The sequence below is a fragment of the Temnothorax americanus genome, unplaced genomic scaffold (assembly GCF_048541705.1).
Source record: "Temnothorax americanus isolate GAGA-0224 unplaced genomic scaffold, ASM4854170v1 Scaffold17, whole genome shotgun sequence".
Classification (NCBI taxonomy): domain Eukaryota; kingdom Metazoa; phylum Arthropoda; class Insecta; order Hymenoptera; family Formicidae; genus Temnothorax; species Temnothorax americanus.
In genome coordinates, this window is record NW_027509307.1 from 3356672 (window position 1) to 3376452 (window position 19781).

The following is a 19781-nucleotide window of genomic DNA, read 5'->3' on the forward strand; positions in this document are numbered from 1 at the left end:
ATTGATGAGTACTCGCAGAGTTCGACAAGAATTCAATGTCTCGAATAAGTCGGTCGAAACAAGTATTGAACAGTCGCGCGGACCAAGAATCTTTTGTTTCAATTAAATATTAAATCGCGAAAATTCTATTGGTTCTCAAAATTCGTATATTATTCGCAAGAAATTCGATTCTTTCTAAGGTCAAAATATGTACATCTTTTAACATTCAAATACAATTGAAGACACACATAAGAATCGATACGGAGTAAATTAAAATCCTGGATGAGTACTCGCAAGAAACGAGAGTCCAGTATCTCTAATCGAACCATAAATCAGTCGAACAATCGCGGACCATTAATCTTTTATTTTTATTAATTTTATTTTATTCGTAGTGTTCTCACTTGGTTTTCAGAATTCGAAATATTATTCGTGAAAAATTCGGTTCTTCCTAAGATCGAAATATCGATAAATATGTACATCTTTTAACATTCCTTTCGAGATAACGACAACAGTTCATTCAGATCGGTCGCAGGTTTGCAGAATAAATAGCTCTCAAACTTCGCGAAGTCCGGGAGTTGATTCAGAATATTCATGAGTGCGCGTATGTCGAAGGTAAACTTCCGTTCTCCATATTTACCCAGACCTTGGATCCGCGGATCCGTGGATGATCTCTGAAACTATTTGTTGCATTCTTGAACTAAGACCTTTGTTCCCCCGCGTGATTGAGTTTTGGAATGTATGAGTCACGACGTCACACGGTCTTCGGACCGGTAACGGAGGCTGCGTCGGAACGATACACGTGTCTACGGATTTACCTCCAGTGTTAATATTCATTAATCCCCTATCAATATTCATGTCGCGGTATCGCTCTCGCGTCTCGAGATAGTCGCGAGGAGTTGGACAACAACCCGATTGGAGCAGGTTGCGAGCCTATATCTGAGATATTCATCTCCATCTCTATATACACTTTGGGCTGTGCCGAAAATACATCGCGCGAAAATCGCGCACGCGATCAAGGCGTATCTACAGAACCAGCACAACGACGTACGAGAGACACGTATACGTACGAGGATGAAGCTTGGCTATATTTGCAGCCGCAAACATCGGCTGCACATGATGTAAGCCCACAGTGTTCCCGAGTGTGTCGTGATTGCTTGACGCTAATCACGACCTCCAATCGATTTTTATTATATCTCGCTCGCGTGTCCTTACTGTTTCTTCTTCTTCTTCTTCTTTTTTTTTTTGGTTTTGTTTCGCGAACAATGACCGAACAAGTTTGCGACTATGTCCGGGAGAAATGGGAGCACATTGACCAATCGGTGAGTCGGTGATCCCTCCCTCCTTTCACGGCATCCTTGACCCTCGTTGCGTAAGTACCGCAAGTTTTTTGGGCAAAACTACTCATTCCTCAACATACCCCCGTGGAAGGACCCGAATAACCCTCGATGTGACACATCAGCGAGAAGCACGTGATCCTCGTATGATTTACGACGTGGGAAAATGTCCGATATCTCGTAATGCAAAACGAGATCTATAACTAAATTTGTAGATCGTATCGCGATTTCCGTCGTGCTCCGGTTGATCCCCGGAAGGGAGATTATCGAAACCACGCGATTTCGTTATCTAATTCGAAAACAAAATCGCAATCAACACAGGCATGATATTATATCATTTATCATAAATTTTAATCGTATTCACGAGTATTTTACATAACATTTTTATTTTTGTTACTTACGATATATAGACCGCCATACAGCGGCTCGTTATTGCGCGTGTCGCGATGAAAGACTGTCGGCAGGATGAAAAAAGATGAATTAAAGTCGCGAACCGATACCGACGGATCAAATCCTCCCTGGAAATCGATTCGCAAACATTTTCTCTATCTACGTATAACAAAAAGAGTGCTAGAACGCTAAATAAGCTAAGTGCTTCCTATTTTTAAACTAGTTTATTGGCACAATAAAGATATGACAATTTATGAGCTTGTTTGGAGGCACGACGTTTTATTTGTCTTCGATACATGACGTCGCACAAACCTGTAGAATAAACTCGGGTACTCTCTAAATTTCTTGGAGTGGGAATACTGCCACTCCAGTGAGATTTCACTCTTTTGAAATCTCACTGGAGTGGCAGTATTCCCACTCCAAGAAATTTAGAGAGTAAGATAGCCATACAGAAAAGATGGCCAACTTATGTTCTTATTTCATATCGAGCTCCCCATGAAACATCGAATAAACATGGGTTGGCCATCTTTCCGGTATAGCCATCTTAAGCCCCTTGCACAATAGGCGATAGCGATAGCGATAGCGACAGCGACAAAGTTGCCGAAAAAGGTATAGCTTTGTCGGCAACCTTGTCGCTGTCGCTATCGCTATCGCTATCGCCTATTGTGCAAGGGGCTTTACCCGAGTTTACCCTATACGTTCCCCTTGCTGACTGAAAATCAGCCTGTTCTACCTCTATTTTTTCTGCCGCTATACCGTTCTGTAGATATTTCTAACGTGAGAAAATAGAAGCTTCTCTCAAAAAGAGAATATTTGATCTATCTCTCTAATATTCCGAACATTTATATATGACGGACAAGAGATATCTGAAATTTATTTCTGAAATTAATGCGAAATCCTGTGACAATGTTTGAATCTCGTGTCCAGGAAGTTACGTTAAGGTTAACGGCCCGCTCAGGCGTAGAACGATCCTGCGGGAAGCGAAATGGCGGGGTGTTCGAATCTTCCTCCCGATATGTTTCAAGGTCGGGTAATTGGAGCCGTCAAACTTTTTTCAATAGTTATATATAGATATCGGCTATGGACTACTCGCACCTAACAAATTCATTAATTCTTTGGCGAAAAATACAGAGGATGTCGCATCGCGATTTTCGCGAGGGGTCCACTATTCCAGAGCTATCGCGCGCCATTATAGAGATGCGACATCCCAGCCTCCCTGATCCTCTCATTTCATATCCTTTCCCCCTTCTAATCCCCTTGAATTGTTCTGTCTTCTCTACTGATTCAGCGTCACGTTTCGTTTCCTTCTCAGAAATTGTTGAAATCTCGGCGATACGAGGCTGATTTCGGCTGACGCCACTACACGATCGATTTTCAATTCTCATGCGCGTTACCATTTCGAAAAACGAACACCTTCAGATGGCGCTAAAAACGCGTCGGATAAAATTATTTCGCCGGAGTTTGTTAAGGTCAGATGTCTCTCGATATTGTTCTCGGGCAGTTAATAATCGGGCAGCAGTCGTTGGCCAAGTACCAGTATCGAAATTGCCGTTTTGCTAGGCAAGTGTGAGAGAGAGATCAGGGTCGGGGTCGAGGCCAGGATCAAATTCAAGGTCAGGGTCAAGGTCAAGGGCGAACTGACGAAATGAAGACGAAGAACAGGTCGTTATTCAGCAGGATATGCAAGTGTTACAGCAAGAAGGAAATGTCGTACGAACCGGATGTACGGAGATACGAGAACAGGGACTCGGGAACGTCACTTCGAGATCCGGACGCGTGTCTAAATCCGACAGACGAGGTAATTTGTACGTTTCTTTTGCGTAGGATTTCACGTGGGGAAAATACATCGCTATTCGCGCGGGCGTCTTTATTCCTGATACTTAGATACTTTTGATTTCTATCGCACAACTTTGTCTTATTAGTATGAATTTAATTGCCAAAATGAAAGAAAACAATAGTCGTATCGTTAGTTTGTTAGAAATGCATTTGACGCGTCTTATTAGTCGTAATTCAATTTTCCGCATGTTTATTGTGTATTTGGATTCTTTCCTTGTGAAGACTTCATTGCGAATTTAATTAAAGAAATCATTCTTAATTAGTGTAACTCTGGTCTAGTTTTATTATATAATATGTTTCATATGAAAAAATCCATACACAGCGTTATTATTTCAATACTTGTATATGTGATTTTGTTATATGTGATTATATTCACACACATTTTATATATTAAAATATTAATTTAAAAAAAAATGTATATTTTCTTGAGAGCAGATTTAGTTAAGTGCTTCTTACTTAGTTCTATGTTTTTAAAGATATTTCAAACAAGACAATTGAAAATTTTTAAGATATGTTTCCAAGATATATATTTTAAGGAAATCTTAAAAAATACACGAAGTAAACGAATAAAGAAATATAAATTATCATATTTCTCTTTTTTGTCTGGATTATTATCGATTTCCGAGAGTAACATGTTCATTTTGAAAATAACCGTATGTTCTCAGCACATGTCATTGTGTGATGTCCATCATACAATATTTCGTTTCTGACCTTTCTCAAGAATAATTTATATTTTTAAAGGAAGGTATTTATTTGTTGCGAACACACATATGGAACACGGATATATGCCCGGAGCAAACTTGGTAATTTTCATAACAATCGCTAATGAATAATCATTATCGTATCAGGTTATGAAGGAAGCATTCGTACATTTTGACTAAATGCGCGGATTAAAGACGTGCAATATGTTGCGTAAAATAATTGAAGATAAATTAAAACTTCACTGATAATAAACATGTCGAAAAAAAGCATGTAATTGATTTGATTAAAATAATTTGATAACTGCAAATAATATAATTAGAGATTTCTTATCGGAGATACATTTGCTTATGTAAGAAATTATATCAATCAAGCTAGTACAATCTTGGCACAATGATTCCAGCCAGTTACGGTACTCATTCGAAGACCTTGTTGCAAGAGCAACGAAGTGGAAATGTGCACCCCGGAAGTGTCTAACCAGGCAATCTAATCTTTTTATATTCTATTATAATTAGTTTATATCGAATTAATAGATTCTAAAAGTATAAAATTGTAGGAAAAGAGAGAAAAAGAGAAAGAGGGTAATAGAAAATATTAGCAGATAATAAATATTAAAGATAGTAATATGATCCTCCTATAATATTTTGATTCCTAAATGTTTGCGACTTTCTAAATTAAATTTATAAAAATATTACATTTCAATTAAATTCTATAAATTAAATTTATAGGAACGTAATAAATCAGGAGATTCATATTATTCAAAAAATTCTCTATTTTTATATAGGACGTGACAAAAACAGCTTGTTTCGTCTAAATAACTTTTTCACTTGAAAGAAATAGATATTAAAATGTCTTCTTATTTCGATAAAAAAACGTTATTGAATTGTTTTAATTTAAGTAATGCGTGTTTTATTTAATCAAAAATTACCTAAATTATTGCTTGAAATGAGGGTCAATATGGGTCGAATATAGATAATTAATTTGTTTGAAAATGATATGCTGAGTCCATCCTCATAATCGGTCGCACATTAATATATTATTACTTTGTATAAAGAACTTGTATAAAGGATCTCAAACGCTCCGACTCGATGCCAATTTAAAACTCTTAATTGAGATGTCTAAAGTTCATATTTTCTAAGAAACGTGATATACGAGTGACTCATTAGGAAAAAATTTGTGCTGTTAGCGAAAGAGGAAGAGTGTGCGAGTAAGCTACTTTTCCACCTGTTTTTGTCACCGGACGCGTTTCAATAGATGAATATGCCACTGAGATTACTAGGATTACAAGTACAAAAAGTATTTTGTATGTTTACGTAATATTTAGCGTGACGCGTAATTTCTAATTGAGAAATACGTTATTGATGAGTGGTCAATACGTCGCTAAATTAATAATAGCGCGTTTGACGTGCTCGCGTGACGTCACCGACGTTGAATATTAATAACGCGATACAAGTGTTATCTCATTCTGTTCTGTTAAAGAGCTTCTTAAAGCATGGAAAAAAGTTCTCGCGGTTTGTCGCATTGTAACGGCACTGCATTACAATTTTTTCTCCTCGCCTGAGAAGAAGTTAGTTTTTGGAAGCGAATTTTCAGGAATTTTGTATTCTTAATATATCATCTCTATACGTTTCTTCTTGCGTAATAAATCGTAAGTTTATCGCGGCATTTTTTACTTATTTTTTTTGTATTTTAATTACGCATCTTATTGCGTGGACCCAACAAGCTTCAGAAAATAATGAGAATCATTTATTGTAGAATCGTAAATCATTTATAAACAAAAATTATATCATCAATTCGATATCTTTCGATCATTCAGCAGCGCTTTTCAGATGTACATACTTATCTCTTAAGATATGACTTATATGAAAGTTTTTTTATTGGTCAAATATTATAATTTTTCGTGTTTTTTCTTCATCTTGCTTATTATTTTTTCCCTTGAATACAGATATTCTCTTTTGGGAGTAATTTTTTTCTACTTTCTTTGGCAATTTCTTTCAATTATCTTCTTCTGTTGAAGATAAGCCCTTCTCAAGTCCAGAATTTGTTGTAAGCATCCCATTGTAAACTATAAGTAGTCGTATATATTCAATTTTGTTCGACATTCGTCAAGATTTCTCACGCGATAGACGCACACTTCGCCAGCTTGCCCGTGCTTCTTTTTCTCAATCACGAGCGCAAAAAAAAGATTGGGGTCTAAAAAAATTAAATCCTTATGCGTTCATGTGACTAACCGAGATGCTTCTATTATCTGCATCGACCATTGGTCGCCGTATATCACGTATTATATTACCATGCACAGTTCATAGAAACTGACTGTAACCACATCGTGCACGGCTATTACGTAACATCGCGACGATTCTGTTTCACGCGACGTTCGAAGCGTTCGCTGAATCCTATCTGCATGTCTCCACTTACTTTGATCGTATTTATATACAATTGTAAAACGTATTCTTGTCGCATTAGGTACGACGCACTCGGCCGCAAGGCTAAGTAACTCGAGGCTGTTATCTAAAGGATTGGGTCGTTGCATGTAAAATGTGGGACTTCAAAAAAGTTTTTCCGACACACTCTCGCAAGTGTCTCGCGATAACCAAGTATCGCGTGTACGAGGTGATATGATTCGTTCGTAAAATAAATCTTTTTGTTGTGTTTTTCGCGAAAAATGCTGCGACTTCTCAGGTTGCACTGAATTCCCGGAAACCCGAACACAAATTAGGAAACTCGTATACGTTCCTCTTCATGAATTTGAAGTGGGGTGTAACGTTGTAAAAAATACGCGATAAGATAATATGTTAATTAAAAAAACAAATGCCGGAAGTCTTTTAACTTAAATCGTTACTATCTTTAAGAGCAGTAGCTTAGAAGTTTGAAACCTCTCGACTTTCAAGGCACGGATAACTCGGAATCACGCACGTGAGCGCGAGGTGCGTACGTGAACATTCGAACGTACGCACTTTTCTCGTACGCGGCAAAGACGGAGGGAAAGAAAGAGAGAAAGAGAGAGAGAGACACGCCTAAAATATGTGCCAAAACTACTGTGGACATCCTTTCAACGTTTCCCGCCATATGCATAGCCGACGGCGAACATTAACCGCAGTTTCTTCGCTAGACATAATATTTGCGTAATAAATATATCGAGAATGATTAAGTACCGTTTATCATCTTTACTACGTTACAGAAGCGAATGCATTATATATCGCGCAGTCAAAGAACGTATGTGTTATGATAACCCTAACAAAATATTATTGGAGGCCTAAAGACAATCTTATCTAAACACACGGACTTTGATCGTCGTCGATAAAAGAAAAAAAAAAGAGATTTTTATGCGCGAACCTCGTCGTTCACACGAATAATGTTTCGGCATTTATCGAGGAACGAAAAATCCGTGTTGATACGCAAATCCGCCGGATGAACGATATAATCGGGAATCGTTGTTTAACTTGTGCCGCGCGAAGTCATCGATAAGACGATTATCAATATTACAACTCTGACAGGGTTATCAACGTCAGTTGATAACGAGTTCATTGAAAAGAAAAAAAATCCCCGTCTGGCTCGATATTTGGACAAAATCTGATTTTTTCGGACAAGAGAGCTGCTCTCTCCGACCTTTCTCACTAAAATAAGAGATCTGGGATTTTACGCTGTGTCGTAATGTATAATTGGAAAAAAAGGAGCGAAATATATACACAAAAATTATTTTTCTGGAAGAGAATTCGTATCTTAACACGAGACGTAAACCTGCGTCGTTTACTCTCCATCTGGATACTAATGGTTAAATTTTTCGTTAGTTTTTTCATATCAAGGAAGCATATATCAAGAGTAGTGTCTCGGGCCAATTGTAAATATACACAACGCACCGTGCTCGCAATGTCAGAGCCATTATTCCTGTTACGTCCATTTCTATCATTGCAAATTGATTTCAATCTGGATTTAACTTACCTTTTATCTTTTTCTAACTCTTGGAACTGAGAAAAGATAAAAGGTAAATTAAACTGAGATTAAAGTTAATCATCTGCATTGGTAGAAATAGACATTAGAACGGAAATTGTTATCAAGAATTTGATAATATCGGAAGATAACTCAGAAAAGATAAGGAACTATTTGTATAAGTAGTTGAACGATTTAACAAATAATAACATATCGAGAAAGATTTATTTCGTACTCATTATTAAAATAGATATCTGCGTGACATTTTATAAAACGAAGACAATCGGTATTTAAAAAAAGAACTTTTTTCTCCGTAAAAAACGAATGAGTCAAAATTATACGTGATTATAAAAATTATTTAATTGTAGTTTCTAGTTTCCTTTTCTACAGATATTCTCGTATTCGTTAGATTTACAATTTACAATGCAAAAGAAAATATTGCACTTTTGTTATATTTATTCTTCGTTCAATGCTTCTCCATAAGTAATAAGATATCGAAACTAAATTGCAATAAGACGAACGCTATCTTATCGATCGTGGCTTATCCGGCTTATGTTTATTGCTCGGTTTATTGACAGTTCAGAGAGACATAAAGTTTAATAAGGCTCAATGTCTTAGTATGAGGTAATCTCTTTTGCAGATTTACAGATAACTGCACGACGCTGCGTGCTTAATTGCATCAGATTTTTAACGATTGATTCACACGACGCTTAAAATTCGCCAAAATGAAAACAATTCTGAATTAAAAACCACAAAATGCAGCTAAATATTATATTTGTAATATATCATGTAATTTCATCGTTTATTGTCTAGTTTATATTTACGTCAGGCGTATAATTTTTTACGCCATTAAAAATGCAAAAGGAAAGGAAAAATCATGAAGAGAAAGAGAGAGAGAGAGAGAAAGAGAGAGAGAGAGAGAGAGAGAGAATCGTTAAATTAACAAGATATACACTGAACAAAAAAAGTCTCTGAGATAATTGTTTAAAGAAATTCACTGAAAAAAAATATAGAGAGAGCTAGAGAGAGCGAAGCAGTTTGTACAGTAGCAGCACATTTTCGTTTCTTTAAGGAGAGACGTGCGGTGACGTCACCAGCGAGGGATTGAACGGGCGAGCCCCCGTAGGTCGACCAATCGCGACCAGACTTTCGCTCCCACATGTTCAAACCCGCTAGAATGTTGCATCACCCTTTAAATACTCCGTCTGGAGCGATGGATTTCATCACGATGTGATGCAATCGATCTTCTACAAATTTTCTAGTATTAATTAATTAATTAACGATCAATACAGCTCTGCCATCTGATGGTACTCACTTGAATTCATCCATAAATGTTTCTTTATTTTCATTCATATAAGAATGATATAGATTAATAAAATAGAATTTTATATATAAGCCGCTGTAAAATTGCTATAAAAGAAAATTTTAGAGCGGTTTGTGCAAACAATATTCAATTTTAGTAACTTTTTTATTTAAAATAGATATTAAATTACTTCCTCCAAATTTAATCATAATATTTTATTGACTAATATGTTCAACGATAAAATTAGTAATACAATTTTTCAAATCTCGTTAAAATTATTTTCCACAGAGTACAGAGTATCTAAAAGAAATCATGTTGAGGATTAAAGGCGACTCGAAGGAAGGAAACGGTATACTTTATCGTATACTTGAGTAATTAACGAAAATAAAATTAATTATTGGTTGGTCAGACAGTTCAGACAGTGATAAGTACGGGAAATACCCGCTTCAGGAAACGTTTGATCCATTTGCCCTTGAGGACGAGCCTCCACCTTAACAGCGAATGCATGCGAGGGGAAAGTCACCCCTCTTTCGCTGCTATCTATTGCCACCCCACGCACTTCTTCCACCACTAACCGATTGGCCGCAGTGCCGGCTCATTACATTAGAAACTGGTTGAACTCACGTTTTACGATATTTAACTAAAAATCTTCATACTATTAAAATAGAAATAAAAAGAATAAAAATATTAAGTATTATTAAATTTTCTATTTAATTTAATCTTCAATGCGTTAAAAGACAATTATTTATTAAATTCAAAATAAATTGAGTAATCTTAAAATTAATTAAGTAACTGAAAAAGAAAGAAAATAAAGCGCGTTATCTCAATTTTAATTCCGACAAAATAAGTTCTATGGATAAACAGCTTTTTTCAATAAAATTATAATTTTTCAAATATTTGTGCGCAAAAAATTTCGATGGTAATGAGTTTTAAGTACATGTAGATATTTACACTTGATTACCTCACTAATTGGATTAATCACACAAATTGTCATGTTTATAGTATTCATACAATCTCTCATAAAGTGGTACTCAAAATATAAAATGCGATAATATCTAAAGATAACCAAAATCAAAAAGGATAAAATATAACAAAATCAAAAATCAAAAGATAATAATCGAGAGTTTTATATACCTACACACACACACACACACTTTAAATGTACGAGTGTCACATAAAACTAAATCTTTCAGGAATTCAATTTTTTTCACACGTAATATAATCCAATATAATAATAGAATATTCCGTTAAATGTCTTCGTAGAAAAAGGACAAATCTTTTGGTAACTAGCTGGGTAAAATCGCGGGTGAATCGAAGAACCAAGTTCATCACTGGTATCATTGCCTCCTCCATGGCCTCCTTTCACCCCACTACGAACACACAGTTCCATTCCCTCCAAGAGAATCGCGCTCGCGGGGAACGGACGGACAGGCGCCGTCGGCCGCGTCGTTCCAGCCAGTCGCGATACAAAGTTCAAAGGGACAGCTTGTAACTCGTATATTCATCAGGAATCAGAAACTTTACTTCCTAGTTGAGCTAAGTCCGTCGACCACATCGACGACGCGGTCGAAAAAATACGTAGGAAAGAGAAAAAAAATCGACGTGCGTTCAATTTACGTTTTTTCTCCTATCGCTGATCGTTCAAGTCAGCAATCACGAAGCTGCTCGAGGGCTGTGCTACCGAGTGCGAGGTTGGGAGGGCCATGAAGACGTCCACGTTATCGTGCGATGACTTGATCAAGCAGGAGGTGAGCTAGTGATCGAGTAATGGATGATTAGAAGGAGCAAAATATGTGTGTCCGTGTCTCTGTGTATGTCTGTTTGTTGTGGCATTGTGTACACTTGGATTAGAAGACGTTTGAGGAAAGCTCGGTAAATTAAACGTTAAGACTCAGGTCAGTTAAAAAAAAAAAAAAAAAAAAAAACGAAGGTGAAATCATCGCAGGTATTTCATCACATAAATAATTGGCGTAATATTATGTTGTATATTTGTTTAGTGGCCCTATAATTTCCATGACAGTTGAACCAGATTTAATTTAAAATTGGATTTTTATCATGCATTTCTTCGAGTCACCTGCACTTGGAATGTATCGAGAGAAGATTAGGGATGTCGAGGACAGGATAGATTGTAAAATTGGAGCCAAGGTTAGAAAGCAAGGTCGGAGAGAACATTAAAAGGTGGAGAAAAGAGGAAAAAAGAGATGGGAAAGCGATATTTATGGTTATGGCAGGACCAAAGTAATTTATTGATTATTTGTGTATGCATTAAAATAGTGTGAGAGGCAAGAGTTCAAAGGACAAGATTAGAGGAATGGGTCACCGACCTATATATATGTATATATAGCAGGATGCACAAAAAATTCAAGTCTTGAGGGAAAGAAATTAAAAAAATATAAAGTACAATAATGAATTAATAGTAAAATAATTCTCAATTTTGTCTCAATTATAATTAAAAGTGTGGTAGTCAAATAAAAAAATACTAAAATTATTTAAATATTAAATATTCGAAGAGTCGCCGAATGAAAATTTATAGCGATGGAAGAAAAATGTCTGTGTGTGATTATGTCGAATGATAAATCGACTTTTTTTCAAATTTTTATTACATAATTTATAAAGTGTTAGAAATGATATTAGAGATAACCGAATAGATTAAAAGGATTAAAAAATCAGAAAAAAACTAATACCGGAAAATGAAAGCTCGATAGAAAAAAAACGAGTTCTAAAAGAATTCAAATGGTACTAAGAGATTATACGATGACCAATGGATATCGTGGTGATTCTATAATTATATTGTTAAAAGATTGAAAAATTTTACGAAGATTTTTAGAGTCAGACTCCTTACATATTGTTTATATTTCTAAAAAGTCAAACGAAATGAACAGATACTTCCGATATCATAATAAGTGACTTGAGAAATTGAGCTTAATTGAGGCAATTAAAAATTGAATGACATCACTTGTACCGCGTGATGAAACAATGTATAACTTCAAAATTTTCCATGGAATCATTATTGTACAATGGATCCGTTATCGCACTTCATAAATTTTCTACAAAAGCAGAAATATAGATATGAAAATATATAAATAATAAAAGTTTCAAGAAAACGAAAATTTATTAACCGACAGCTACAATCGCATGTGCGCGAAAGGATGCTGTGTGATATAATTGATTTCGCGTAAGAAACGCACGTCTCTCTCAAATGTCAACAGCGTAATAACGGAATCATTAAATCATATTCGCTGAGAATCGTCTCGTATATCACATACTGTAACGTTGGCGAGTAATAAGAAAATAGGCAAATGATTTAGTGGCTGTTGCTGCAATAAACAAACAGAATTCCATTAACTGGAAGAACGAGACTGATATAATTTGGTATTGCACAGAAATATTATCTGACGCATGATCCAATTAAAAATTAACTGATATGTTGCCTTTTCTCGTTTGATCGGCACGATGCGTCGCTATTCATTTTCAAGGAGAAATAACAAGTAAAAAAAATTACATAATACACATGTGTTATGAAGTGGGAAATAGATGATGGAATCAGGCTAGATAGGCTGGAGGATAAGAATGGAACGTAGTTAAGGGTTAAATAGCTGCGTGTATCAGTGATGTCAGACGAGTTCGCAATTCCAATGCGCGATTTATTTATTTTCTTCGCTTTTTTGGCGAGCAGCTTTGAAAGTAGTTGAATCATGCAATTACCTACGTAAACGAGACTAAACGGTAAGTGCGAATGCAAATCGGTATTATATCGAGAGAAACTCTGACCGTTGTACTTTATTCTCTGAGACGTCTTCAATCGTGTACTTAATTCGACGCGATTTAATCAAATTTCGTAATAACATGTGGATAATAACACATAGATAATACATAAGTATGTCCAATACATTTCTTATTAATTTATAAATATATATTTATAAATTAATAGAATATGTATTTAAAAATATATATTTAAATATATTTATCGCACAAATTATCAAACGCTTTATATTTCGCATTATATTTTGCAATCATACATTCTATTTTCGTTCGGAACTTGTGACACGCATTATATCGCGCGATGAGTTGTAAACGAATTGATTAATGACGAAAAGAGTGCGAATCTAAACCTCCGACACGTTCTGCCACGTGTGTATTAACCGACGTACTTTTGCATGCGGTGCGTGACTGCTATCGCATATTCTACTATGTTATCCATTCGTGATGAATTCTATTGGTCGCCGGGCGGGTGTGTCGGTGACGTCAGAAATCGATGTTTCATTACGGTCTCGGTGGGAGAAAGAACGTACAAAATTGGCGGGAAATATGATATCTTTCAATCGTTTCAAGTGTCCTCTTCCGTCCAGTTAAATATATCTTCTACTTTTACCCATCATTTACTGAATTATAACAAAACAATATTCGCAGAGAAATCGTAGCGTTTAAACAAGTTACTTTTCACTTTTCACATCCCCATATATTCCTTTTTTTTAACGTACACTTTAGCATATGCTTAAATACACGTCCTCTCATTTATAAATTCCTCATAGTTTCTCGAAAACATCAAGCCTTAATGCTCGCAGCGGTAAAGAAAAATAAGAAAGCTTGTTCTTGAGTGTGCTACATTAAAATGCACTTAAAAGATCAAGTTCTCTTATTATTATTTTTTTTTTACATCGAGCATTGAAACTTTCGCGAAACAATGAGGAATTTATAAAGAAACGTCAGATTATTGTAAAAAAAAAAATTTTAACGTATAGAGACATGAGAAATATTTCCTATCCAAGAATTAGAGAATCGTAATTTTTTTTCTATAAATGGTTAACGCGCAGTTTAACACAATCGCTCCTAAAATTCATAGAAAGCACGATTCGGAGTTGGTCCGGGAATTGAACTTCTCGCTGACGTTTGATGTCGGGGGTCGGGGGTCAACGGGGAAAAGACCGATCGTTTTTCGCGTTCGAAGTCTTTCCCGATATTATATGCGCATCGGAGTAAGAGCGAGAGCGTTATGCAATGCTCGCGATGTTCGGCGGCGGCCGCGTTGCGCGGCGCGCGTGGTGCCTAAGGACGACTCAAGGTCACCCAATAACACCGCCGCGCGCGGATCGATAACGAGTCTCATCGTTCGTTTCTCCGTTCGCAGATACGAGATGCCTGCAAGGACCTCGTCCTATCCGATGACCAGCTCCGGCTGGTCATGCAGAAGCTCACCTACGAGATCAACAGGGGCCTGTCGAAGGAGACCCACGAGGACGCGATCGTCAAGTGCTTCACTACCTATGTGCAAGATCTGCCGAACGGCACCGGTAAATGAAAAAACATGCGGCAACGACCGTAAATCACGGTGCACTTTGAAATAATTTTAATAGTGTCGCGAGAAAAATATGTGGAATTTAGAAAAAATAGAGCGTAATTCATGTTGCCCAAAATCTTCGTGTAAAAATGGGATGTAAATAAACTTCAGCAAGCGTGCATGTAATTGTACTTTAGTATTAAGATTTATTTATGACAGTGATATTATCTTTATTGAAATCGCGATGATTATCGGCATGTAAGCCGGAATGAGGCGTATCTCTTTACAAGCTTATAGAACGATTAGATTCTGAAAAAAAAAAGATAGATCATAGAAAGATAGAATTCATTGAACCGTGCAAGATTGTGTTTTATTATTATTTCTCTAGCTTAAACATACAAAAATATATATCAAAAATTGATTAAATTATTTCATTTTGTTCAAACTTATTGAGATAGTTAATATGAAAACTAAAAAATTATTTGAGAAATAGAGAAATATCAAATATCGATAAAGAAGAATTGAAAAAAAATTGTTCAGGTCTTGAAAGAAAATGTAAATTAACGGTTACTAATTTTTCTTCTTAGAGAAGGGCAACTTCCTGGCGCTCGACTTGGGCGGTACAAATTTTAGAGTGTTGCTGATCACGCTGGATGGTCAGAACTTCGATATGAAAAGCAAGATCTACGCGATACCCCAAAGTTTGATGCTCGGAACCGGTAAACAGCTGTTCGACCATATCGCTCAGTGTTTGGCATTGTTCGTAAAGGACCTGAACATGCAGAACGAGGTGCTACCGTTAGGCTTCACCTTCAGCTTCCCCCTGACCCAATACGGGTTGACACAGGGCCACCTGGTGAGGTGGACCAAGGGTTTCGATTGTAGTGGCGTGATCGGGGAGGATGTCGTTGGCCTTCTCGAAGACGCGATTAGTAGAAGAAAAGTAAGTGCGACATTATGAGTGAATCTAACTCTTTTTTTTCAAATCTAACTCTTTTGTTATTCTACAATTGTTATTCTCGATTGTTGTAAGAGACGTTTGAAAATATTAATATTTATATTATACAAGGTTAAATTAAACGGCCCGAATATAATTATTCCATGTTTCTCACAGGACGTTAAAATCGACGTGTGCGCAATCTTAAATGACACCACCGGCACTTTAATGTCATGCGCTTGGAAGAATCGAAACTGTCGAATCGGCTTAATCGTCGGTACGTATACATTTATTTTTATTAAGGAATTTCACGTACAATAAAATATTATATTCAAACCGAGGGGTAAAATGGCTGAGGGCATTTCATCGAGGCATTGCTAGGAATTACTAGGAATTAGTGGACATTGGGCGGCATTCATGGGCCTTATGCGGGGTCCATTAATTCCTAGTAATTCCTAGCAATGCCTCGACGAAATGCCCTCAGCGGTTCAAACCCCTTGCCCCTTGATTCAAACTCAAATAAATTTGCAAAATTTAATGCTAGATCGCGTAATAAAGTAATAATATTGCCGAATATAATTAAACTCTCGGCGTAAATTTTATCGCTAGTTCTATCCTCTCGAATATTAAATACATTATATATAAAGTTTCTCTTTTTCACAATTTATTTGAAATGAATAAAGTTCTCGCGCAATCGCAGGTACTGGAAGCAACGCCTGCTACGTCGAAAAGACACAGAACGTGGAGTGCGCGATTCCAGGCAACTATGCCGAGCACAAGCCTCACATGCTCATCAACACAGAATGGGGTGCGTTTGGCGAACGTGGCACGCTAGACTTCGTGACAACCGAGTTCGATCGTGCCATAGACGAGAACTCCATCAACCCTACCAAGCAGCTGTTTGAGAAAATGATCTCGGGAATGTATATGGGTGAACTGGCGAGGCTGGTTCTCGAGAAACTGGTGAACGCCGGTCTTCTCTTCGGCGGCAAATGCTCGCCCGATCTCAGAAATCGCGGCAAATTCTTCACGAAATATGTCTCCGAGATCGAAAAGTAAGTTTCGATCGATTTATTTTAATCGCGTACATATAGTTAAAGATCTCTCCAGTCTCCTAAAAGTAAAAGCTATTATACGGATGGATTATGTACGCCATGGAGCCGTGATTCTTAATTCGTTCGCGTGTTTGCTTGTCGAATAAAATTAATCATATAAAAACATCACTTATCGATAATTACATTAGAAAAAAAGACAAAAATTGTCAAAAATTCTCATCCCGTGTGATTGAAAATTAGCGGGAAAAGGATCGAGTTGACGTTTATTAAAATATTGCATCTGTATTTCAGCGATCCGAAGGGAAGGTACACGAATTGCCGGGAAATATTGGCCGAGCTGGGAATGCGGAATGTGACCGATCAGGATTGCGAGAATGTGAGATACGTATGCTCGCTTGTGTCGAGGAGAGCAGCGCATCTGTCGAGCGCGGGGATAGCGGCGTTGCTGAACAAAATAGGAGAGAATAACATCACGGTGGGTATCGACGGGTCGGTGTACCGATTCCACCCGCACTTCCACGATCTCATGAAGGCGAAGATCAGCGAGCTGCAGAACTACAAGGTGAGAGAACGATAATGCAGAAAATGGAAGAGTATTACGATTACAATACCATAGTACTCTTGATCTTACATGCAACACATCCAAAACGTTAGATGAAGCAAAATTGGAGCACAACATTTTAAGCCAGAAACTAATCAGGAGTATATAACGGAAATTGCGTTTGTTCAAGGAAACAAACCTTTTCGGATGAAATAACGAGTGTGAAATAACGCTATCCGACGAACAGAATATTATTTAGAATAATATTTATTATTTATTCCCACAGAAAAAAAAACGAAGTCAAATCAGAACTTATTATATTCAAATTAACGCGTTCGTGTTGTTTCGTATATATGCAGCAATCTCTAATCTTTTTATAAGAATTTGATAATCTTAAATTTCAATATTACATTAGTTTTTGGTTGAACTATGTATGTAAAATGACTTTGTTCAAGCAAGTTTTCTTCGTTTAACGCAATCTCATTTCAAGATTTCCACATTAAAACTAAAGATATTGTCCGATAAAGAATATTCTCTTTTTTTTCTATGCACCGATTCAATCAACTTGTTTGTTGCAGTTCGACTTGATGCTCTCGGAAGACGGTAGCGGCCGTGGCGCCGCATTGGTCGCCGCAGTGGCGGCGCAGAAGCGGTGAAGACGCGATTGTCGGTAGCGAGCTAGCTGCAATTCAATTCAATTACATATGTACTATAAAATCGAACGACGGTATGAGAAAACTGATCGAGTGAGTGAATGAGGAACGAGTGAGAGCGAACCGAGTACGGGGAAAGAAATTTAGAGATCTTTCTTGTGTTCGTTTTAGCTGCACTTTTTACGCTCCGTCTTCTCTTCCTTCTTTTAAGACCGTTTTTTAGATCTTTTGAGGCTTCTTCAAAGTTAGAAAGACGACCCATAGACGTATTCAAATGTCGAAGAGATATAGATTACGGGTCCGTTTTTTATATTATAATAAAAAAAAAAAGATTTTAAAGCGCATTGGCTTAATACGCAATGGCACGCGTGTTTCCTGCCTTGTTTTGAGAGTGCAGTTTAAAGGAGATGAACAGAATAAAAATAAAAAAAATATTGCGCGATGAATATTTCTTGTACATAGAGCACAAAAACAATAACTTAGCAGATTAGAGGACGGTGATTACTTAGTTAATGTTCTTGCGAGAAACCGGAAAATCAAGGATGTATAATAGACATCCTTCCTGCGGCGGTCCAGTACGACGATCGCTAATTAGCGTGATTCATTAATGATTCGCATTATCGATTCGTTAGCGTGAGCGGTTAATTAGCCCGTAATTCTGCGAAGAAATATTAGCGAGAGAGAGCGAGAGTGAGAGAGAGAGAGCGTTAGATGTATTTCAATAAAAATGAGAAAATTGTCGGATATATTGAACCGGCAAGAAAAAATGTCGAGTGGCCGTGTTGTCAATTGTTGATTGTTAATAAAAATATTGAGATGAGTGTAAACGAATTAAATCGATAAATAGATCATAGCGATGAAACGGCAAGAAATTAAGATTCGAGAATAAACAAAGTTTTCCATCGATATTCCGTACTGTTTCAGTTAGTCCTTTCATTTTATTACACGATACGTCCTTGAATCTCACCGAATATTTTTGCTTCAAATTTTCTCTCAAAAACGATCTCAACGTATATATCGAGTTGGCTTTATAGCTATCGGTCGAAGATAGCACACGTATGAAAAATTAAATTTCAAGGAGAAAAAAAATACTATAGACCGCGCGACATCATATTATTCAATCAACTGCAAATGAATTTAAATAGAATTTTATCTTAAAACATAGCTGCGCAACAATACGCAAAACTGTAAAGTTTAATGTTGAAAAGTTCGAAATTATCATAAAAAATTTTATTAAAAAAAAAATTAAATTTACTTCATCCTATATTAGTTATCTTTTATTCATTTACGCCTTGTATATTATATTATTAAGTTATTACATATCTCTGACGATTGCATGCGAGATAAAGCATTCGGAGAATATTGCCGGCTATTAATCAACCGTGAGTCTCCTTATCATTATCGCGATAAAGCCTAATGAGATAAATGATAAGGTTCGAGAGTGGCGTCGGTTTTTTAGTGCGCTTGTTTTCAACGACACCGTGTACATTTCGAAATTCTGAAATCCGGCAATTCTTATAAAAATTCGCGAGCTTTTTTCGTCGCTATGCTGCGACGACTGCGAGCACTCAAGTCGGTGAGTACTTATTAAAATATAATTTAAAGTCAAAAGCTCTCTAATGAAGCGTGACACGAGATTAAAATAATTTTCCTGCTTAATACTTTCGATCTTATATCTCATCCTCGATTTTAATGAAGATAAATTTGTATTAATCGATGAATTTATATAGATAATATTACTATAAGCAAAAATCATATTCCATTATCCGTAAGATCACATAGGAAAGACAGTTTTAGAGGGAATATTTAAAAAAATATTTTCTTTCACCGAGGAAAAAAATATTTTAAT

The 19781-nt window shown here is 36.5% G+C and overlaps 2 protein-coding genes across 5 annotated transcripts in view; one reads left to right on the plus strand and one right to left on the minus strand.

The window, feature by feature from the left end:
* Positions 1–19781, minus strand: part of LOC143895906 (BRISC complex subunit FAM175B) — a 29512-nt gene that overhangs the window by 5082 nt on the left and 4649 nt on the right. The window lies entirely within an intron of this gene.
* On the plus strand, positions 1149–18838 carry Hex-a (Hexokinase A). Of its 3 annotated transcripts, none has more exons than XM_077403390.1 (7): positions 1149–1298; positions 14597–14759; positions 15334–15689; positions 15861–15960; positions 16384–16738; positions 17030–17300; positions 17858–18838. In XM_077403390.1, exons 1-7 carry the CDS (start codon positions 1242–1244, stop codon positions 17933–17935), a joined length of 1380 nt encoding a protein of 459 aa, XP_077259516.1. In that variant the 5' UTR covers positions 1149–1241; the 3' UTR covers positions 17936–18838. The 3 variants fall into 3 exon arrangements, with proteins under 3 accessions (XP_077259516.1, XP_077259515.1, XP_077259517.1); XM_077403389.1 differs by lacking the exon at positions 1149–1298 and adding an exon at positions 3189–3501; XM_077403391.1 differs by lacking the exon at positions 1149–1298 and adding an exon at positions 10902–11216.

Coding starts and splice junctions, on each gene's coding strand:
- Hex-a (XM_077403389.1), top strand. CDS start 3,349: ATGAAGACGAAGAACAGGTCGTTATTCAGCAGGATATGCAAGTGTTAC. Junction 15,690..15,860: donor ACGCGATTAGTAGAAGAAAA/GTAAGTGCGACA, acceptor TGTTTCTCACAG/GACGTTAAAATCGACGTGTG. Junction 16,739..17,029: donor TATGTCTCCGAGATCGAAAA/GTAAGTTTCGAT, acceptor TCTGTATTTCAG/CGATCCGAAGGGAAGGTACA.